General features: G+C 46.5%; 1 protein-coding gene across 1 annotated transcript in view; it reads right to left on the bottom strand.

The window, feature by feature from the left end:
* The window catches only part of SHROOM3 (shroom family member 3), a 331,740-nt gene that overhangs the window by 1,815 nt on the left and 305,966 nt on the right, over positions 1-23,959 (bottom strand). The window contains exons 8-12 of the mRNA XM_010838194.1: positions 21,675-21,748; positions 17,379-18,185; positions 15,650-16,156; positions 13,455-13,605; positions 3,236-3,508 (exon numbers count right to left, since the gene is read on the bottom strand). Of these exons, the coding sequence (XP_010836496.1) occupies positions 3,236-3,508; positions 13,455-13,605; positions 15,650-16,156; positions 17,379-18,185; positions 21,675-21,748 (1,812 nt within the window). The remainder of the gene's footprint in view (positions 1-3,235; positions 3,509-13,454; positions 13,606-15,649; positions 16,157-17,378; positions 18,186-21,674; positions 21,749-23,959) is intronic.

Below are 23,959 nucleotides of genomic sequence, written 5' to 3' on the forward strand. Positions count from 1 at the left end.
TGTGTGCTCAGTTGTCTCAGACTCTCTGTGACCCCATGGACTGAAGCCCACCAGGGTCCCCTGTCCATGGAATTTTCCAGGCAAGAATACTGGAGTGGATTGCCATTTCCTTCTCCAGGAATCCAGGTTGGGATCATCCCACCCCAGGGATCGAACTCGTGTCTCTTGTGTCTCTTGCACTGGCAGGTCGATTTTTTTTTTAGCACTGAGACACCTGGGAAGTCCTTTATGTAGTTTACCATAATTAAAAAATTGAAGGGGAAAAAAAGGCCAATTATCAAGGAAGTCAAAGTTATGGTTTTTCCAGTAGTCATGCATGGATATGAGCTCTGGACCATAAAAAAGGCTGAGTGCTGAAGAATTGATGCTTTTGAACTGTGGTGTTGGAGAAGACTCTTGAGAGTACCTTGAACTGCAAGGAGATCAAACCAGTCAATCCTAAAGGAAATCAGTCCTGAATATTCACTGGAAGGACTGATGCTGAAGCTGAAGCTCTAATACTTTGGCCACCTGATTCAAAGAGCTGACTCACTGGAAAAGACCCTGATGCTGGGAAGGATTGAAGGCAAAAGGAGAAGCCGGCAACAGAGGATGAGATGGTTAGATAGCATCATCAACTCAACAGACGTGAATTTGAGCAAACTCTGGGAGACAGTGGATAGAGGAGCCTAGCATGCTGCACTCCATGGGGTTGCATAAAGTCAGACCTCACTTAGTGACTGAACAACAAAAAAACTAATCCTGATGTATTCTGCAGGTGAGCAAGCGCTTATGTGTACTTAAGAGTATAGATGGCATTTAAGTGTTAAGTTGAGCTCAATTCTGGAACAGCTCATCTTCCTCTAAGTACTGCTCCAGTGTTCCCTATCTCACAGACCTGCAGCATCCAGCCAGGTGACCAAACAGGAAACATGGAATTACCTTCTGTTCTGTCCTTCCCCTCATCTAACATGCCCTGCCTGCTGATTCAAACTCATGCTCTAAGTCACTCCCTGTTCTTTATCCCCAAGACAATGGTCTAAATTAACAGCCTAAACCCATCTTTCTAGAAGTCTCCCCATGGTAACATCCTTCTCCCCACTCCCGATCAGGTAATGAAATGAGTTTAAGGCTCTCCAGGCTAAATTCTAAAGTACTGACCCACAGGTCTTGGTGAGGATTTTCTGCACTGGATTCTACTATCCCTCCAGACCCACTCTCCTAGCCTGTCTCAATGTCTGGTGAAGCTGAACCCTGCTGGGTGCTGGGTTCGGCCAGTGGCAGCCACGGCAGGGGACTGGGGGTGGGAGAAAGACGACACTGAGGCCTGTACTCCTGGCTCTCTCCTTGCCAGGTGGCAGTGGCTGAAACCTCTCCTCCAGAGCTATGGCTAAGTTCTGATAAGGGCCCCTTCCTTCTGCTTCTCCGGGTCCAGAGGTGATAATGGCTTCCCCACTGATGCTAGCCCCATGGGGACAGAGCAGCTTCATTATCCCTTCTTGCCTGTATGCTAAGTCGTGTCCAACTGTTGTGACCCTATGGACTGTGAGCCTACCAGGCTCCTCTGTCCATGGAATTCCCCAGGTAAGAATATTGGAGTGGGTTACTGCCCTCCTCCAGGGGATCCTCCTGACCCAGGGATTGAACCCATATATCTTACGTCTCCTGCACTGGTAGGTGGGTTCTTTACCACTAGTGCCACCTGGGGAGCCCTTCCTGGTCTCCTTCAAAAACAAGTCAAGGAATCACTCTATGCTCTAGACATACCAACCACATGTAACTCAGTTCCTCAACATGCCATGGTCTGCCTGGGCTTTGTCTATAACATTCCTTCTAAATGGTGAAGCTTTTCCTATCAGTCCGCCTGGCATAAAGAAAGCCCTCTAGACGCCACTCAAGCGGTACTCGTGTGAAGTCCCTCCTGACCCCAGCACCACATAAGAGTGCTCCCGTGGCCCTGAGTTTATCACTGCGCAGCAGCACACTAGACACAATCGCTGCTTCCACACTGGTCCTCCTCACTGGTGAGTGCCTTTGGTGGAGGGGCTGTTTTTAGCCAGTGTCAGCCCCAGCACGCGGAGCAGCTGGAATTTGACAGGTTCTTGTTCTCTGCTCGCTGGATGGAAGGAAGGCGGGAGGGACAACACTTTGGAGGCAAGGACAGTTAGTTTCTAGGGAAACTGTCTGGAGGGAACAAAGGCCTGGCACATACGCACAGGTGGGCACTGGTCCAGGGTGCGGGTTTGGGGTCCTGGGCGCTCAGAGTCCCATTCCTAAATGCTTACCATCTAGATCTCTTCTAATCTTTCAAAAATCTATTTGCCAAGACATACCTTTCCTTTTAAGGCAGTACATTCGGAGAAATGATTGGGAAATCCCTAATTTCCAGGAGCCAGGAAGCAAAAGAGCTGCCTCTTACTGGCTGGAGTGCTGGTCAGTCGGCATGTACGTGAAGTTACAGCTCTGTTTATTGTCTGACCTCTTTGGTAAGTAAGTCCCATGCGGGCGGGGATCTGACTGCTTTATTCAGAGTATCCCAAGTGCCTACACCAGATGGTGGCATATACCAGACACAGAGGAAATATCTGCTGCACAGATGAGCAGGTGAAGAATGCTCTGTAGCTCTGCGATGAAGTTCAAGGAGGTGGATAACGCCTGGGGACCATAGCAGGACTCCTGTCCTGGCTGCGTCGCTTACGTGCCTCTAGTGAGAACTCCTTGAGGCTGCGCCTGCAGCGTCTACGGCCAGTGCCTGGCCCAGAGGGCGCCCTGGGATTCTGCGTCATGTCACCACCGCTGTCGTTCCGTTCTTCCAGTGAGGGGTGCGGTGACGACAGGGGGTACGTCCTCCCTTGGCGTCCCTGGCCCCTCACCTGCAGCTTCCCTGGAGCCTGAGCTCATGTTCCCGGGCCCTCTCCTCATCCCCAATAGCTTCGTCATTCCTCTCTTGTTTTTAATGTCCATCTTCATTATGCCTTTTGCCTTTTTCTGGGACAGAAAGGAAGGAAAGGAACTCTGGCGCCCACATTTCTACTTTTCTAGTAAGTGTCCTTGAGGCTGAGGTGTCATGACATGACATCCTGGCATGGGAGCTGCCTTCCCCTCTCTGCCCTGCTCACCTGTATGCCGGACCCCCTTCCCTGCCCCAGGGAGATGGTGGTCTTCTCTAGGACTCCTGTCTCACCATACTTCTCTGTGTACATGGGACTCGGGGGAGGCAGGGAGGAGACTTGAAGGGAGCTGCTAGGCCGCCTACCCTTTCCTCGTTACTGGCGTCTTCACCAAGGCCGCTGAGCACGTTCTCCACGCGGGCCAGGCGCCCCGAGAGGGACAGGAGCAGGTTCACCACCTTGTCCAAGTCCCCGATGAACATCTTGTACTTGTCGATCTCGTTGGGCTTGCAGAGCTCACTGATCCAGGCCTCCACCTCCTCCCCCAGGGCGTTATTGAGCTTGATGTCCATCAGCAGGCTCCCCTTGGCTTCCTGGAGGGTCTCGAGCTTGTGGGTGAGGCTTCCGATCAGCTCCGCCTGTCACGAGAGAAGAGACACACAGCAAAAGTTAGCCACCAGAGTGGTCAGAGGTGACAAGATCCACTTCTAGTCGCATCCTTCCTTTTTTTTTGACGCTCAGCTGAAGGCCCTCCTCTGCTCTGTATGGACTGGCCCCAACCTTAGACCACAGTCTCCTTTCCCTTCTCAGAACCTATTCAGTCCTCACAGGCTATGCACAATCACACGTTGCCTTGGAATATTGTCCAGTCACGTCGTGCTGTGCACAACACTGCCTTCCCAGCTGGTTTGTTCACTGCTCACTTTTAAAAGTCTTTTCAAGACATGTTCTCATTTGATCCTCACAACAATACCACAGGCAGGCAGAATATATATTCTTGTTTAACAAACAGAGCAGCTGAGAGTCAAAGGAACCAGGGATTTGCCTGCGATTACAGAGCTGAGTATTAATCACAGATAAACACTTGTGGAGCAATTACTATGAGCCAGACATGGTGAGGAAGTCTACAGATTATCTCCCTGAGCCTTCCCAGCGGTCTTGTAGGAGATACTCGCTCATCTATGCAGTGCACGAGGGGAGGAAATCGGACAGTGTGCTGAGTTTTAATCGGCAAGTGAGCATTAACCAGTAAGTCTGTCCTCAGATGTCGAGGTGAGTGGTGAAGAGGAGGGAGAACTCTTCTTCGGAGCTTCTACTGAACTTGGCTCCCTAATTTTCTCAGGCTCCTTCAGTTTAAGTAGGGTTCACAGATGTCCTTGAAATGTCCAAGTTCTGGCTTGAATTAAAGGTGACAGGTCAGTGGCAGTCACCAGGTGAGCGGGGTTCAGTGGGTAAGGATGGGTCAAAGAAGGCTGAACAGCCACCGGGGTCAGCATCTAGCCCGCTCAGTCTTCCCTCTGTGGACCCTGCCTTTTGTATTTCGTTTCTTAGCTTTAATTTTATTGGAGTCTAGTTGATTTATAATGTTATGTTTCAGGGGTACGGCAAAGTGTTTCAGTTACACATAAACATATTCATTTTTTAGATTCTTTTCTCATATAGGTTTTCACAGAATACTCAGTAGTGTTCCCCATGCTATACAGTAAATCCTTGTTAGTTACCTACTTTATAGTAGTGTGTATATGTTAATCCCAAGTTCCTAATTTATCCTTTTCCCCCCACGTTTCCCCTTTAGGAACTGTAAGTTTGTTTTTGATATCTGTCAGTTTCTGTCCTCATTTCTGTTTATTCTGTTTCGTGGCAGCAGTTTCTACCATTCCGTCTTCCAGCTCACTTATCCATTCTTTTAACAACAGAATAATTGACTCCTTCAAGCGTATTTTTCATTCCTGTTTATTTGTATTGTTGCTCTGTTCATCTCTGTTCATTTGTTCCTTAAATCTTCTACTCTTTGTTAAACATCTCGGGTATCCTCTTGACTTGCGCCTCCATTCTTTTTCTGGAGATCTTGGATTATCTTTGCTATCGGTACTCTAAATTCGTTTCCAGATAGGTTGCCTCTCTCTACTTCACTTAGTTGTGGGTTTTTATCTTGTTCCTTCATCTGGAACATATTTCTCTATCGTCTCATTTTGGCTTTCTGTGTTTGTGGTCTCCACCTCTTAGGCTGCAGGATCACAGCTCCTCCTGCTGCTAGTGTCTGCTCCCTGGTGGGTGAGGCTGGTCCCGGGGCTTGTGTAGGCTTCTTGGTGGGAGGGACTCGTGTCTGCCCCTCTGGTGGGCAGGGCTATATCAAGGGGTGTGTTTAGAGGTGGCTGTGAGCTCAGCCTGTCTGCTGATGGGTGGGGCTGTGTTCCTGCGGGTTGTTTGGCCTGAGTGTTCCAGCACTGGTCTGTAGGCTGTTGGGTGGGACCAGGTTGTAATATCAAAATGGCAGACCTCCAGGAGAGCTCACACTGATCAATAGTCTCTGGGGCCTCTGCCACCAGTATCCTTGCTCCCTAGTGAACCACAGCTGACCCCTGCTTCTCCAGGAGACCTTCCAGGACTCATAGGTAGGTCCAGTTCAGGCTACTGTGGTGTTATTGACCCAGTGTGCGTGAAACCTTGTGTGTGCCCTCCAAGAGTGGTGTCTCTGTTTCCCCCAGTCCTGTGGAACTCCTGAACTCAAGCCCCACTGGGGGTTCCTCCTCCCAATACCAGACCCTCAGTCTGGAGAGCCTGATGTAGGGCTCGGGACTCTCGCTCTTGCAGGAGAATGTCTGTGACATAATTATTTTCCAGTTTGTGGGTCACCCACCTGGCAGGTATGGGGTTTAATGATGCTGTGAAAGTGTCCCCCCCACTCCTTCTGTCTTACTGAGGCGGCTTCTTTGTCTTTCGATGTAAAAATATCTCTTCTGGTAGATTCCAGTCTTTTTGGTCACTGGTTGCTCAGCAGTTAGTTGTGATTTTGGTGTTTTCATGAGAGGAGGCGAGCTCAGGTCCTTCTACTCTGCCATCTTTCCCAGAACCGAGGGGCTGCTTTTAGTTTGGGTGCTGGCTGTCTCCTTCCCCAGCATGTGCTGGCCGCTGTCCCCTTGATACGCGCTGTGCAGATGCACAGGCCCATGCACACTCCTGAGGTGGAGGGGGGGGCAGTGCTTGGGGCCTGCTCGCAGGTCTCAGGCAGGCAGCTGCTGTCTGCACACTCTTGGGACAGCAGAGGCAATGCTTGGCGCCTGCTCTGTTTTGTTTTTCAAAGACACCAACGTTAGCAGAAGAATCATAGGTCTGCCTGTACAGGAGCTGACGTGAACTCTGGGCTTCATGAGACAAGGATGGACAGAATGAGAAGAAAATGCCTAGAAGTGATGCAGGGAGGCTTCTGCAGGAAGAACCATCTACATTCTGCATTTTGATTTCTGAAAGCTGTTGGCGGGGCTGTAATGTGATCGTCAGAGCCCAGTCAGATCGGCTAATACCAGCATCACTGAGCAGTCACACCAATCACTCCTGACCCAAAGGTTGCACATTTGGATGGTATCTGAATTTTTCATTTTACCAAGCCCTTAACATGTGGAGATTTGGATTTTAAAATGTAGTTAAAGAGGGCTTTGAATAACTGAAGGTAGCAAGGGAAAGTTGGCTGTATTCAATAGCCATTTCTCTGCCAGGCAGATCTTTTCAAAAAAACCTACCAACTTATACCCATGGAATTCAATGAGGAGAGAGAGGAGAGGTGTTTTGATTTTTTAAAAATAACTTACTAGTCTCTCAGGAGCTAATTAATTTGCAAAATCATCGACATATAACCACTTCTCATCTGGCATAAACTGTTAACTCACCTGCCTAAGCTGCTGTTAATAAGGGTTCTCGCTGGAAACATAGTTTAACAGCCCCTCCCTCCCACCTTGCCATCTGCAGGCTGAAATCCTTCTGGGCCTGGTCCACCTCCTCACGGTTCCAGCACCAACGCAGACACTGGACCAGGAGTCAGGAGATCTGGCTATGACAGAAATTCATTCTCAGGCCAGTCACTCAACTTTTTGTATCTGTTTTTCTCATCCACAGCATGGGCATCCTAATGTCTGCCTGAAAATAACCATTCTGTTTAGTTACAGAGCTCTTTCTCTGTGCCAGGCACCATTTAGGCATTTTCCTATTTTCAGTTACTACCGACAGCAACCCAGTGAGATGTGTGCTGTTATCCCCCTTTTACTGATGAGGAAAGTGAGGCGGACATCAGTTTTGTCACTTGCCCAAGCTCAGGCAGACAGAAAGGGGCAGCACTGGGCTTAGACCCAGGTCTCCAGTTGCAGGATTCAGGCTTTTTGTTGTTATGTTAAAACAGCTCAGAGGAATGTTGTGAGGCTCAGGTAAGATGAAGCAAGCACTTTGGAAAATATAAAAAGTGTTACACATTCAAGTTGTTCCTCTTTTGTGCTATGGTTAAAATTAGGTACCCCCTTGAAGAACATATACCAGTCACTTGGGTAGATGACCCTAGGGGAAGATAGCCAACCACTCCCCATCCCCAACACGGTTTTGCCTTCTGCTCAGGGGACTTGTGCTGACACGGTTGCCAATAACGTCACTACACACACAGTCAGCCTCGACCAATGGCCTGTCTTCATCTAAACTGAGTAATTCAGGACCTTAGGGCTTCCCAGGTGGTTCAGTGGTAAAGAATCCATCTGCCACGTGGGAGACCTGGGTTCGATCCCTCAGCTGAGAAGATCCCCTGGAGGAGGGCATGGCTACACACTCCAGTATTCCTGCCTGAAGAATTCCATGGACAGAGGAGCTTGGCACGCTACAGTTCGTGGGACAGCAAAGAGTCGGACGTGACTGAGCAACTGACACGGCCCATGGCTAGGGTTTGAGGACAGAGAAATTTAGGCTCCTGCTAGTAAAAACTGGGACTAGTTAAAGACATTCAACTTGAGGATCCAAGCAGCAGCATGGGCTGTTCTCTTTAGCTGCGTTTCACTCAAGAGAGAAGTCGGGGTCGGTTTCTGTCCTGAGCAAGTCTGCATCCCATGTTGGTGGCCTGACAAAGCAGAAAGGTCGGGGGGGACCCACTGCCAAGGCAGATACTCTCCAGCACGCTCTCTGTCAACAGTGGTTCTCGTTTTCTCTCAGGAAGGCTTATGACCAGAACGCCGTCACATTTACCTAGTTTGATCTCTTGGTTCTGAGATCTCTTGGTTCCTGGTAACAGGAATCTCTGACATACAAGAAGAAACATGATTAAATTCCTCAAAATTCAATGCAACTCATCTTCCTCCCTCCCTCTGCTTTCCTATTTCTGTTACAACAGTCCCCTCAGCCAGGAACTCCGGAGTCAGCCCTCTTTCCTCTCTTCCGTGCTCCATGTGTAATATTAATCTGCTACCAGGTCATCCACTTTTACTTCCTCTTTTGAAAACTGAAATCCATCAGCTTCTCACTGCTCCTCCTACACCTCCCTCTCTGACCTGTATCATCACGTTCCTGGGCAGCTGTAACCCTTCCAACTACCCTCTCTTCCTACTGTCCGAGTCCACACGTAGCTACTAGAGACTTTCCTGGATGTAAATCTGCCACATCTCTCTCCCTGATGATAAACCCCGGGAGGGGGCTGATGGCGGGCAGATGTCAGAAGCCCATGTCAGGCCCCCTCCCCCATTCTTACAGCTAACACCCTGACCCCGCAGAGGGCTCTGCAAGGTTAACTGGCAGCTCGCTGGGGAGGGAGCAAGCCTGAAGGATGACCCAGACGGCGGTGAGTTTCCGGTTTCTCCCCCTTTTTATGTTCTAGCTTTGCTCTGGGAATAGCCTCAACACTGAACAGCAGAGATGGTATGGGAGCAAAACGGCTGAAAGAAGCCCCGCCTTCTGTGGGATAAAGCTTGTGGCAGAAATCCTGTTCTTCCCCTTCCTTCTCATTTTTTCCTCCCTTTCCCAGCCCCGTTCCCTGAGGCGACTCTCCTTGCACAGCCACATGGCGTGAGCACTTAGAACTCCAAGAGAAAACCCTTCTTTCTGTCTAGAGGAACTGGGAAAATGACCCCATGGACTGAAACTGTAAGGGGGTCTCCCCACTATTTCTTTCTCTTATTGAGGGGAGTCCCATGTAGACAGTACAGCCATGCAGGCTGCTGTGACGTTGCGAGAACTTGTCTTTCTATTTCTAGCCAGAGGTACAGGAAAAGGGGCCTCTGGGAGCCAGAGGCTGGAGGGGGATGGGAGGAGGCATGGGAATACTGGACAGGAGAGAGCAGGAAAGGGAGACCCCCTAACTCTGGGTCGGAACTGCCTAGGTCCTGGCTCACCCAGAAGCTGTACGTGTGGGACAGACCCAAAGCAGCACAGCTGAGGCTTTCAGGACTGAACTGTGACAGAACAACTCAGCCGAGCCCCCAGCTCAGCCCTGAAAGGTGCCCATGGGGAACAGACACACAGGAGACAGTAGAGGTTCTGAAAACTGAACTGACACCGGGACCAACACCCAGGAGTGGGACAGAACTTACAGCCTGAACCTCACTAGGCTGACTGCTTGCTAAAAAGAACAATGAATCCACATTCTCCAGAGGATTTTCACAGAACCCAGAGTCTCACAACATAATACTCAAATGTTCAAATACCATATTACCCCATATGAAAAGAACCAGTAAAATGTGAGCAGCTCTCAGGGGAAGACCACCAACAGGTGCTAACCCTGAGATAAACAAATACTGGGACTATCGAAGCCTTCAAAAAACTTTTGTAACTATGCTCCATGGTAAAAGTAAACACTCCTGAAATGAACAGCCAGAAACTACAAAACAGTAACTGAATGGAAATTTTACAACTGAAAACTGGAATATTTGAAATTAAAAAAAAAATCACTGGCAGAATGCAGGAAAGTCAGTGAAATTGAAGACAGATCAATAGAAATAATCCAATTTGAACGAATGGACAGAAAACATCAAAAACATGAACAAATAGTTTCAGACTTGCAGGGCCATATCAAAAGGTCTAATATTTGTGTCACTGAGTCCCAAAAGGAGAAAAGGTAAAGATTAGCATGCTAAAAAAAAAAAATTGAAGACATACTGGCTAATAACATCCTGAATTTAGTGATAGACATAAGTATAGAATTAAGAAGCTTAGCAAACCCCAACAGGACAAATGAAAAAAATAAGGCCCATGCACATCATAACCAAACTGCTAAAAAAAATCAAAGAAAAATTTGAAAGCAGTCAGATAAAAACAACACATTCCATATAAAACGAACAAGTATCCAACGGCTGTGCATTTCTCATCAGAAACGATGGAAGCAAGAAGAAATGAGACATTTTTACAGTGCTGAAAGAAAAGAATAGTTAACCCAGAATTCCATATCCAGTAAAATAAAAATTCTTTAGAAATGACAGTAGAATATGGACATTCTTAGATGAAGGAAAACTAAAAGAATTTGTCACCAGCCGAAAAATGCTTAAAAACAGAAACATTAAAGGAAGTTTTTCAGGCTGAAAGAAGACAGACCAGAGGGAAGCTTGGAACTTCAAGAATGAAGCAAGAGCAACAGAGACAGGCAGTTGAGAGTCATCTGGGTCACTACTGGTCTCCTGGGGAAAGCCAGTTCTAAGGAACAACAGATTTTTTTTGAAATATTCCACCAAGTCTCTAAGCCAAAGTCTTCTGGCCTTCAGAACAGAGAATCATGGGATCTGGTTAAGCAGATCTTTGTCTAACAGATATGGCAGGGTTTAGCCAGTTAGAAGTATTAAACTGTCTTTAGATTTTATGTCTGTCAGAAGTTCACACAGTGAGTGTTTTATATTTTAAGTAATACTTATATAAAGTATGTTAGTCGCCTAGTTGTATCTGACTCTATGTGACCCCCATGGACGGTAGCCCTCCAGGCTCCTCCGTCCATGGGATTTCCCAAGCAAGAATACTGGAGTGGGTTGCCATTTCCTTCTCCAGGGGATCTTCTTGACCCAGGAATTGAATCCAGGTCTCCTGCACTGCAGGCAGATTCTTTACTGTCTGAGCAATATTATAATTCATCATCCAGGATATATAAATAAAAAGTATGTTAAAGGAGAATGGATTCAAAATGCTAATTTTAAGTTTTAAAATATTAATAAATCAGGACCATAGTTTCCATTGACACTTAGTGAGTTCCATGCCAAGAAATACACGTTAGGTTATTATTAACTTTAAACATTAGGGAGCATATTATTGCTTTGCAGAATTTGGTGGAAGGCTATACTCGGCCTCAAAGCAATCTTGACCAAGCATCATGTTTTAAAACCATCCTTAGAAAAGCTTGTTATATATCAAGAAAGTGACAAGTGAAAGTGAAGTCACTCAGTCATGTCCGACTCTTTGAGACCCCATGGACTGTGGCCTACCATGCTCCTCCACCCATGGGATTTTCCAGGCAAGAGTACTGGAGTGGGGTGCCATTTCCTTCTCCAGAGGATCTTCCTGACCCAGGGATTGAACCCGGGTCTCCCGCATTGTAGGTAGACGCTTTACCGTCTGAGCCACCAGGGAGAGAACTGCATTTCAACTTCATGCTGAATCTATTAATAAATGCCTTCAACAACATCAATTAAAGCCTACATATTTCCTGTTTCCTGACCAGATATATAAATGCAAGTCACACACACACATTCTATTACACATTAATAAACCTGCAGTTTATTAAAACAATCTCATAAGGTTCTCCACTGTCACATGATAAAATCCAAATTTTAGCATTTCAGACAAAGCCCCATGTGACCTCCATGACCTCCTGCCCCCATGAATCCTCCCCATTTCATCTCCTTCCTGCCATTCATGGCCTTTCTTGGTTAGCCTCTAAATTTGGTAAATTCTGATTTAATCATAATATCAAGCCTCCTGGAAGTATCTCCCTTCAATACATACTAGCTCCCAATGCTTTTTCACACCTCTGCCTCTTCTCCCGGGCTACACCCTTAGTCTTGAATGCCCCTCTTCTCTTTCTCTCCTGACTCACTCTAATTAATTCAGCCTAAAATGTGACAACACAGGCATCAAAGCAGTTTTGTGTAAATTAAGAAGGTAATAAAGCACTAAGTAAAAAAAACACAGCCCACATCTGGGACTAAGACTTGCTCGACAAATAGTACCTAACGTCATTTCCTGTGAGGATTAATCCCCTGGTCCTTCAGTTCTCAGTCTAAAAATACTTCTTGTCACATAATCCTTAGAGTGAGAGGGTGATGATAAAGTGATGAAAAAGCAGTGAAAAAAATAAAATTAAGATGGGGAGGAAAAAGCAACAGATAATTTGCCACACTGCTACTGTAGGGCAGGGTATGTCTACACGCAAAAAACAAAACAACTGTAAGATATTTGGTTAAAGATGTTATGGCAACTTGATATTTATAAGAGTGTTTCTATAGTGCCCCCTCTTTGGGATAAATATAGACAGACTATAGCAAGGTGGTTTCTTCCTCCAATCCCATTGAATGGGGGCCAGGAGACAGGCTATGGCGTGGACGTAGGGAGGCCCTGGGCTAGGAGAACCTGTGTTACCACAACAGCTGCATCGTGTCAGCATGTTAGCCATGCACTGTGAGTCAGTAGAAGGGAGAATGTCACTGACGGAGGTGTTTCTAAAACCCCTAAATCCTCCTGCCCCATTGCTCCTTGCTCCCACGGTCTATATCCTCTGGTCTCATTCCAACACATAAACAAGAGAGCTTAGGACACATACTATGGAATAAATGAAACAGAATCACATGAGAAGCTTCCTGGAACTGGCACCACTGAGAAGCACTTACATTCCTGGCTCAGCACGAGGCGAGTTTTTCAACAAAGAGCCCTTTTCAGCAGACTGGCCTGAGACGTATGAAGAGCTATAAGCACAGAGGCAGGCAGCCCCTCTGGGGCTGTGGGGAAAGCAGCCGGGCACAGCTGGGCTGAGATCTCCAGGGCGTGTGGGAAGACACCAGCATCACGGTCATTCTGAAAGTGCTTTACATTTAAAATTTCTGTAGGAGCAGCAAATGCTAACAACTCAATTCTAACACTGTGCTTTCAAGCTTTTCCCTGTGGTACAGGGGAGGGGATCTAAAGAATAATACTTCCTTTTCTCGAAGTATCTTTTGACAATCAGTCTCTTTTTCCTTAAAGTTTCTAGACTTCCTAGTTTCCTTTTGACCATGAAACACGAAATGAAAATGACACAGACCACTGGCATTGGTTGGTCAACTGCTGAGAACAGTGTCGGGATCCCCGTGTTGAACCAGGAAGCAGGGGACCTACCTGGGTTCTAGTCCTAGCTGTGTGACTTGTACGAAATCCACCTTAATCCCTCTACCCTTCACTTTTGCCATTTGTAAAAAGGACAATGACAGGACAGCTGTGAGGCAACTGCTCCAAGCGCCTTGCACGTGGAGAATCTCTGATGGCTCCACGAGGCTGGTGATGTCACAGGCCTCCCCCCGGCCCCCACCCGCCGCTACTGTAAGGCACCAGTAAGCCTGCAAGAACTACCTTTCTGGGGGAGCAGAACAAAGTCCCCCATTCTTTCTTTACCTTCTTTTCGTTGATGTCTGCCTGCTCCTCTTCCTCGTTCACCTCTTCTGGCATAGCTTTGATTTTGTTGAGAAGCTCAGCCTTGGGAGCAGAGACGCTGTAGTAGGCAGGACAGTTGACCAACACGCCCACTGCTTCCTTGTCGTCACTCCTGGGTCAGAGAGAATAAGAGTACAGCCACATGCAGCTTCATTTCACCACACGTCTGTCCATTTGGAAACACGTAAAAAAAAGTTCTGGGTGATATCTTCCCAGGGGTTAGGATGACCTAATAAATATTTACGATTGACTGATCACGATGTGTGGGGCTCTTGAAGCCAGAGTACTTGGGATGGAAAACCACTGAGGGCCACATTACGATAGGGAGTGCACTGTGGACGTTTAACCTTTCTGCATGGTTCTCCTCTTGTGATAAATACCAGAATGACACTAACTTCCTGTTTCACAGAGAGACAACAGGGAGCCAAGACTTAGTCAACAGGACAGTGTTTTCAAGGTGCTACACCAACCTCAGGTTTTAGGTTAATTATTTCCTCCTCCTCCTTGGTTTCCATAATGTGTCTGATGCCTACTGTAATTGTTGCTTGGACATTTACCAGTTTTCCTTTTTCATGAACGCTTGAGGCTCTAGGTAAGCCTGAGAAACCTGGAGCTTGCTGGTCAACAATGAACACATACAAAAAGTAAAACCTACTCACTGCTTACACAGCAGGGGGGTTTTCGAGGATGGAGGACAATCTAGAAACTGTGGACCTGACAACTATGGTCTTCGTTTTACTATAATCAAGCTGTCTCTCACACTCTATAGGTAAGACTCTCAGTTCAGTTCAGTTGCTCAGTCGTGTCTGACTCTTTGCAACCCCATGGACTGCAGCATGCCAGGCTTCCCTGTCCATCACCAACTTCCAGAGCTTGCTCAAACTTATATGCCATCCAACCATCTCATCATCTGTTGTCCCCTTCTCCTCCTGCCTTCAATCTTTCCCAGAATCAGGGTCTTTTCCAGTGAGTCAGTAGGTAAGACCCTACTCACTGAATAAAGGACTCTGTAGGCATAATTAGTTTTCTCGGACATAATCTTGTGACATTATTTAACATCTAAACCACCATTTTACTATGGAATCCAGAACCCCCAGAAGACTGTTTTCACTAATTTCCCAACTGGTGAGGTTATTCCTCTAAAAAATATAGTTACATTAATCCAGTTAGTGGGGGTGGGGAAAAAAAACCAAACATGGTAAAAAGTTCTTCTGATATGCCCTGCCTCCCCACATATTCATTGCCTTACAAATGGGCTTCTTGGGCATCTTATCCGATTACCTGAAGCCCACAGTGGCTATCTGCAGTCTCACATACAACAGGACTATGCCCACTTTAACCAGAAGATGGCGCACATCATCCTTCTGAAATCCCTCAGGAAGCTTTCCATGCTGCCAAAGCCACGTGAGGATTTCACTTCTAAACTTTTGTTCTCAGAGATAATGCCAGGAAATGCTTTTCTAAGAATGTATATGTCAACTACTCTGGTCTTCCTATTGCGAGTGTCTGGAAGACAACCACCCATGGTGAACCGACTGACACATCCATAAAAATTCATCTGTGGGTCCACAGGGGACCCAGTGGACTGCCCTGCACATTGTGGGTGCTTAAGAAGTGTTTGCTAAACACATGGCCCTGGATAAGTCACTTCCTGTTAGTCTCTGTAAGAGACTGAAAGAGGAGGCTGGACAAGGTTACTGTTGAAGGCTTGGATAAAGTGATCAGAGCTTCTGATAACACAGCGGACAGCCTGGCAACACCACGTAGTTCTTCCCTTTCTCCCCTCCCCCACAACTCAAAACACAGTGTTCCCATAATTCAGTTAGGATCAGCTGGAAATTTCTAAAATGCAAGCCCAAATTTAGATGAAATGCTCTCTGATTTTATTTGTTGGTGGTCTTGAAGCCACCAACTGTGGAGTTCCAGCCTGTTGATTCATATAGTTTTCACTGAAAACTTGTAGGAAAATAAAAAAACACTCTAATCTCTCCCATAGTAGCTTCAAGGAAATCAAACATGCAAGAAAATACTGCAGTAACCCAGGAGAAATCAAAAGAAGGAAAAATACAAACTGCTCATGATCCTCTCACCGGATCATCACCCCCTCGGAAGCACTTTAATTTGAAGTCTGTTTGGGGACATTGCCAGGGACTTACCTCTTGGTCTCACATCCTGGGAAGCTGATGGTTTTCTGCACGGCCTTCTTCTTTACGCTGTTTTCCTTCAGCAAATTAACATCTCGAGGAAACAAACCTTCCATCAGGTCCATAGTTGTCTTCATTCTGGAGTCTGGGTCCAAAATGTCTGCCAGAGATTTGTCTTGGTGGATAATTTCCTTGGCTAGCGTCTCTGTTCTGATGTCTTCTGAGGTCTTCTGAGGACCAGAACTGACATTCTTTTCTAAACCTGCAGTCCCAATGGCTGGCTCGTGGATGAGGCTGTGGGTCTGCATGGGAGGTGGCTGTCCTGGGCTTGGCTGCTTGCTTAGAGACCCAGCAGGCTGGGGCAGAGCACCCGTGGTGGAGGGCGGGTTGGTCTCCTTGGCCTCGAAACTCTTGCCTGAAGTTTGCGATCTGGAACCCAGCAGCTGATTATCAACCGGATGGGCTGCACCGGCCATGCACCTTTCCTTGGCAACTGTCACCTTGGCAAGTTTGCTGGAGCTGTCAGGGATATTCAAAAAAAGAGAGGGGTGACAGAGGAGTCAGCAGAGGGTGAAAGAAGACAGAGACACTGGCACAGGGGTGCACCTTTCAACACGTAAGGAGATTCTGAGGTTGTTATCCCCACAAACAGCAGGTTCAAAAGGGTCACAGAGAGGCTTTTAAGGCAGGGTGTGTGACTTTCAAGGGGGATGTGACGTTTTTAAGGGGGATAGATTGAATAGGAGTTCAGTTTTGGTGAATGTTGCTCTCAGATTCCAGAGCTTTATGAAAGTGAACCGAGGATAATGTTCACTTTATCACATAATAGTGGTGTTTAGAGGAAGTTACCACAAAGGTGCTGATGTATCTTCAGTGTTGTCCTAGGGAGGTATGTGTTGGGAAATGCTCCTTCCCCATTCTTCTGGCTTCCAAGAAGAGGTTTTCCCTAAACACTACTGACCTTCAGCCTTCCTCTTCATTCCTTTCTACGGATACAGAGTGACTCTGCAGAGAGAAGCGGCCCACAGCCCATTCCTAGTCCAGCCTCTTAAGGCTGCCTCTAGACTTGCTCTGGCATGCTCACACATGCTCGCTGTGTGTGTGTGTGTGTGTGTCTAGCACAGCCTGTGACTAGTGTCAGGAGACTCACTTATACTCAGACAGAAGCCATATTCTCCAGGATCAGCTCTCTCAGTAATAAGAGTGATTATTTTTGTCTTCTGTATGCCCTTTCCTTTTGCCTTATTTCTTCACTGATCAGGATTTGGACTCTCTGAAGCTGCCATGCCCACAGAACTAAACCTGGCCTCCTGGGTTCTGGTTTCCATTTCCACTAGTCTCACTCCTCAGTGCCCAAGGGCTGCTACCATAGTGACTTGTTGCTGTGCTTACTTGTGTCTGACTTTGCGACCCTGTGGACTGTAGCCCGCCAGGCTCCTCTGTCCATGGAATTTTTCAGGCAAGAATACTGGAGTGGGTTGCCGTTTCCTCCTCCAGGGAATCTTCCCCACACAGGGATGGAACCCGCATCTCCTGCACTGCAGGTGGATTCTTCACTGCAGAGCCATTGCGGAAGCCCTGCATAAGGACTACCCAGGTCAAGAGAGGAAACAGTTCTGTCATCTCGTGAAACTGACATGGCTCTCCAGGGGCCAGCAGAGGCAGCTCAGGGCAGCCTGGAGTGTGGAAATCTTACCAGGGTGGCAGACCCTTCTCCACTGGCAGAGGGCTGCGATCTCACCTGGCACGGGGCTCCAGGTAGCCCTCCTCCCACTGGGCCGGGCACATAGCTTCGGGAGGAGGCGGAGGGAAGTGGTCCAGGCCCTGGGCCAGGGATGCCTGGCTGGTTGTTGGTGGTGGGGGCGGCGGCGGAGGGGGCAGCAGCAGCTCATCGCAGCGGGGGCTGGAAGTGGCGGTGGGGCGTGGGTCCCTCACAAACACCTCATCGTCCTCGCAGTCCTCGCGAGGTGGCGGGGAAGCCAGCAAGGCCGACTCGGAGATCCGGAGGGAAATCCTGCCCGGAATGCCTGGGGCCCCGAGAGGCGTATCCGGGTCAGAAGTGCTGCTCGAGCTGGGGGCATCCTGTGGCTTGGGGTAGTGCTTCGGGGGGTCCTCGGGGAGGCTCTCCTCTCTGACTATGTAGGTCCGCTTCATCCAGGGCGGGGAGGCCCGCATCCCTGCGAGCTCTTCCGTCTTGCGCTCAGGGCTGGGAGGCTGGGCCGGGCTGTGGCCACTGCCGCTTCTGGGGGTCCCGGCTGGTGTGGAGGGCTGGGCTGCAGCCTGTGAGCAATAGCTCGAAGGGCCAGGGGCAGACAAGACCGAGCTCAGGGGTGCAGCCCTGGCGTCTGGAAGATGCCGATGAGCTCCCGAGGACAGTGGCAGAGGGCAAGGCGTTCTGCTGGCCTGTCTCGGAGGGTCCAGCGGCCCCGGACCCCCGCTGGGAACAGAGGCACCACCACTACCTGCTTTGCAGCCCGAATCCCCCCAGTGAGGGCTGGGGTGGTGCCTGAGCGCTGGCATCTCTTCACGGCTGGAACAGCTGAATGGCCTGGAACAGGATACAGACATGTGGGTTAGTGCTGATGAAAAGGGGCAAACGCTGAGCCCAAGGTGCATTCCACAGACTGGAAAAGCCTCTGATGGGGAGAAGGACCCCAGAGAAACTGCACACTGCTTCCCCCTGGCTGCTCAAAGAACCTGAAAATTGCAATTCAACGGCGGGACAGGCATAAACTCCTGCAGGAAAATGTCACAGGGCATTTCTTTTTATTAATTCTCTCTCATCCCCCTTCCTCCATGCAAGGCAGCATTTGAGGACAGGCTTCAGGACATTTCTTCTGGTCCTTTTAGACCAAGTTTGGGAACCAGCTCCTGACTTCTGGGGGAAAGAATGCTCCCTCATTCTCTTGCCAGTGAGCCCCCATGGGGGTGGTCTGTTTGGAAAGTATTTGCATGGGCTGCTGATTCCGCAGGTTTTATTTACAACTTTCTCTTGGATTCCCAGTGTTTTCATTTCTCCAAATGGAAAGATAGAAAGAAGTGTCTCACCTAAGGAGCTAATAAGCAGTTACCTCTGGAGAGACTGACAATAATGAGCAAACAGAGAGCATGGTGGTTTAAACAGCTGTCCTCTAGGCTCCAAGGAAAAACCCAACAATTTCCAGTACTTTTGTTATTGTGTTTGAAAGGAAAAAAAGGAGAACAAAACAAAGAAAACACGTCTGCAGCCCTGCCTGCCCGCCATGCAAGAGTTAATGTGAGGATTAAAAAGTCTCCAGCAAACATCCATAGTTCGTAAACCCCACATCTGTAGCTCCCTGACTAGTGTGCAAGTGAATCTGGAGAGCAGATGGTACTCTTCATTTCACAGACCCGCATCCTAAAGGGGGGTGTGGCTCGGTCCCCAGTCAGTCAGCACAGTCCTGGCCACAAAATCATCTAAGGCCAGATGAGAGTAAAGCAGCATAAAGAAGGAAAAGACCACAAAGAACCCAACTAGCTCTTCTGCTGTTATTTTCTCTTTAATATAAAATGTAGTAAGGTACCCATCTTCCGCTTAGATGCAAACCCTCCCTCCCACCACAGATCTTTTCATTTATAGGCAGCTTCTTTATCAGGAACCTCTCAGTATCCAAGAGTGGCTATTCTGTCCTTCTTGGCAGGTTCCCAAATGGGTCCACGAAAAACGCAGGGGTGGGAGATTCGCTGAGGGTGCTCTCTATTCCCATGTCTTATTCACTTTGGGACCTCCAGATCCGGGCACAAAGTACCTTCTCAATAAATGTCTTTTGAACAATGTCTCTTTTGCCCGCTGCTATTTAGATCGTAGGGCATGAAATATTTCTGAACTTAGCATCCTCTAATAGGACATGGAATAACTGGAATCTGATGTTTTAAGGACTAATTCATGTTGTAATTTCATATTGCTTTAGGGGAGACATCACTAAAACACACAATAAAATAATGTGTATCTTTTAAAGATCCAGCCAAAATAAACCTTGAAATAATGTTTTTAGTTTATACTTAATATTCTTTTATAGAAACTACACTTAAACTGTATATTTTTGAAGATAGTAGTTTAGTTAAATGCTTAGTTTGATTGAGAATACTTCTTCCTGGGGATTGTTTTCCAAGAATAAAAACTAGTGTCATAAAGATTTTGTTTCAGTCTCTTTTATAATCAAGGGTGAGAGAACGAAGTTTGATTAGTCTCATTTTCTTCCTCATAGCATTTTTTAAAATATGGTTAAAAAAATCCTATAACATAAAATTTACTACTTTAAATTCATTTTAAAATGTTCAGTTAAGTATATCCATATTGTTGCAAAACAGACCTCCAGAACATTTTCATCTTGCGAATCTGAAGCTAGGTAACTAGCAAGCAACAACTCTTTTCCCCACTCCTCCAGCCCTTGTAACTGCCACTCTGCTTTTCTACAAATCTGACTACTTTAGATACCTTATACAAATGGAACCGTAAAGCATTTCCGACTGGCTTATTTCACTTAGCATAACGTCCTCAAGGTTCATCCGTGTTGCAGGCTGTGACAGCATTTCCTTCCTTTTAAAGGCTGAACAATATCCCAGTGTGTGCACACACCTCATTCTGTTTATCCACTCAACCACCTGTGGACAACTCAGTTGCTTCCCCCTCTCTGCTATCATGAGTAGTGTTGCAGCGAAGACGGGTATAAAAATCTCCCTTCAAAACACTGCTTTCAATTCTTTGGGTTTATACTCAGAGGTGGGGTTGCTTGATCATGACAGATTTTTAATTTTTCAAGGAACCTCCGTAGTGTTTCCTATGGCAGTTACACCACTTTGTAATCCTACCAATGGTGCACAGGGGTTCCAATTTCTCCACATCTTCCCCAACACTTGTTAGGTGTTTTTGATTGTAGTCATCCTCATGAGAGTGCTTTTGACTTGCATTTCTCTGTGGATTAGTGATGTGCAGTATCTTTTCATGTGCCCGTTGGCTATTTGGAGGAATGTCTATTCAAGTCCTTTGTGTAATTGAGCAATTTGATTTTTTGTTTTTTTTGACTTTAGTTTCACCTTAGACTTTAGAATAGTGCTCTTTTGGCAGAGCTCTAGTTCTAGTCAACCTTCTCTTCTTTCTAGCTTTGAATTAAGGCACCCAAACTAACGTCCTTAGCCTCACCTTGACTCCTTGCTTCACTTTGAGAAGAGCTACAGGAGCAAAAGCAGCTATACAAGGCTGCCCTTGGCAGCGAAGGAGGTAACTTAATACTTACTTCCTGACCATGCTGGCAGTTACTAGGCTGAATTATGGAGAAGATGAATACAGAAAAAGAGAGAAACAATGACTGAGTGAAACATCATAAATATTAAAGAACCGGCCTAAAAAAAACAAGCGAGATTAACTATATTACCATCAGTAATAACCAGATTACAGTAGACAGTCCTACAACGCTGCATTAAAACTACATACAGACACGCGGTTCAGAGGAAATCCTCTTTGGAAATTCCTACTCGTTAAGCTCCAAGTGAATAGTCCAAAGATCCTACTTCTAAAAATTATCCATAATATTTTTCTAAGGAGAAATGATTTCGAAGGCAATAAAAAAAAAAAAAAGACTTTCTTGCTGTCTTCTAAGTGCCTACAATGATTTGTCTTATGTGAAGCTGTTCATGAATGCTTGTGCTTATTCAGAGACCTGATCCTGTGGGTCACAGCCAGAAGAGATCAGCTACACCAGAGAGGACCCACGTGAGAAAGTCAGAGGGCATGCTGGAGAAGAGCACAATCATCAACCATTCTGATGTAAACACGCGAGAAGTCAACCACCACCTCAACAGCACATGTTCAAAACCTATTCTGAATAGTATCATTCTTAGACAAAGTCATCTGTGGATAAAAAGGTTTCCCATAGCCTAGACAAACTGAAAAAGGCAGCACAAGACACCATGAAACATCATAACATCTTAATTCAATTTCTAGTAGAGATGAACAGAAGCATTTAACTCCAGCAGCATTCATGAGGCAAAGAGCATCATAACTATAGACACATACCTGGAACCTGGGCCAGTCAAATAACATGGATCCTTCATGAGACCAAAGCTATTGTTTTCCCCCAAAAGCACATCCTTAAAACAGAAGAGAGGCACAGCGTTAGTACCAACGAACGGTGTTGAAATTTACCAAGGGGGTGGAGGTGTAAAGGAGATGAACATTTACTGGTGGTCCACTCTTTATTGTCAGGCTCATGGCGGCATTGTTACATACTAACCCATTTTATCCTCAAAGCCTCAGGAAGTACTGTTAACCCCACTGCACTGATGAGGACACACACCCAAGAGGTTAACTTTTCCAAGGTCACAAGTGGTAGAACCTCAGTCTATCTCACTGGGTGCCTCTCTTAACCAAGACATTTTCTAAACAAGAGAAGTCTGATAACAATTACCTTCAGAGTTCAGAAACAACTGCTATATTTGAAGTATAAAGATGAAAATTAATTCAAAGGGCAAAACTTTCGAAATAGCAACAGGGAAATACGGGAGATGACAGGAAAAGGAGAGTTTACTACATTTAGCAAAATCCCAAGAATCAGATAGGAATCTGGCTTGTAATCAGGTTGATATACATTCTTTCTGGGAAAAACATCTCATCCACATGTCATATCAGTAACTCTGGGGACACTTCAAGGGTAGTCATTTGTTTGTTTTTAATACGGGTATATAATGGTTTCTGGTGGGTTATAGGTCAGTTTTTGATAGTGTAAAATCAGGTCATACGTACAGGTTCCTGATGAAGACAATGATGTTGCTCTTGATAAAACTCTCAATTATTTATGATAACAGGAGTCAGGTAGAAAACAAGAAAATTAAATCCACAGGTAATCCATAAACTTAATTTTAGCATTTCCCCCTTTATTCTGTCCAAAGGGCTAATTGCTTTTCATCCCCTTTCTCTTTTTCTTTCCTGCTCCTTCCCCCCAATCAGTGATAGAGGTACTAAAAAGCAAGAAGAGCCAGAGGTGGGTGGGAGCAAGCCCAAAGAAGAAACAAACCTGAATATTATTAATAACCACAGCTTCCCCTTACTGGGCATTGACTGTGTGTTGGATACTCTGCCAAGTTCCTTATGATCCTCAAGTGAAGTGCCTGGAGTCATGTCAGGCACCTGACATTTCTCCTGTAATTTAATCTATAACAATGGGGAGCAGGGTGGAAACTGCAGCTCAGAGCAAGTGAGTATAGTGCCCACAATTAAGCAAGGAGCTGGGATTCAAACCATGATTTCCTCAAAGCCTAAGGGTGATCTTTAGAACCTTAAGTTGAGAGGTGGCTGAGTTGGATGCAATAAAATATCAATGCTTTGAGAAAAAAGAATTCCATGCGTCTCTGATTTGCTCAAGTATCATTAGATGGAATAGGAATTCCTACTCTTCACAAAACCTTACAGCCCATTTATAACAAGCAAGGACCTACTGCACAGTACAGGAAATTCTGCTCAATATTCTGTAATAACCTAAATAGGAAGTGAAGTGAATGTTGCTCAGTCGTGTCTAACTCTTTGCGACCTCGCCTGACAGGCTTCTCTGTCCAGAGAATTCTGCAGGCAAGAACACTGGAGTGGGTAGTTGCTCTCTCCTCTAGGGGATCTTCCCAACCCAGGGATCGAACCCTGGTCTCCTGCATTTCAGGCGGATTCTTTACCAGCTGAGCTATCAGGGAAATCCAGGGAAATAAATGGGAAGAGAACTTGAAAAAGAATAGGTCCAAGACAAATTGCCTTGCTATACACATGAAATCAACATAACATTGTTAATCAACTATACTCCAATATAGGGGGAAAAATGTACACATTGTTCAATGAGAGAAAAACAAAACAAAACCAAACTCTTACGGTCTCTTTAAAGTCTTTCTCCACTCCACTCCCTCACTGACAAGAATATTCAGCTTCACCAGTTGTTAACTGGAAAAGCCTCTGCTGCTGCTACTGCTGCTAAGTCACTTCAGTCGTGTCCGACTCTGTGCGACCCCATAGACAGCAGCCCACCAGGCTCTGCCGTCCCTGGGATTCTCCAGGCAAGAACACTGGAGTGGGTTGCCATTTCCTTCTCCAATGCATGAAAGTGAAAAGTGAAAGTGAAGTCGCTCAGTCGTGCCCGACTCCCAGCGACCCCACAGACTGGAGCCTACCAGGCTGTTCCATCCATGGGATTTTCCAGGCAAGAGTACTGGAGTGGGGTGCCCCTAGGTCCCCTCAAAGCTAGTAATGTTCAAATACATACTTCCATTCTATTACTTCCTTTAAATTACAGCATGAGCTTGATATTTATGAGGATATGCATA

This window comes from Bison bison, unplaced genomic scaffold (assembly GCF_000754665.1).
Source record: "Bison bison bison isolate TAMUID 2011002044 unplaced genomic scaffold, Bison_UMD1.0 scf7180017864092, whole genome shotgun sequence".
Taxonomy (NCBI): Eukaryota; Metazoa; Chordata; class Mammalia; order Artiodactyla; family Bovidae; genus Bison; species Bison bison.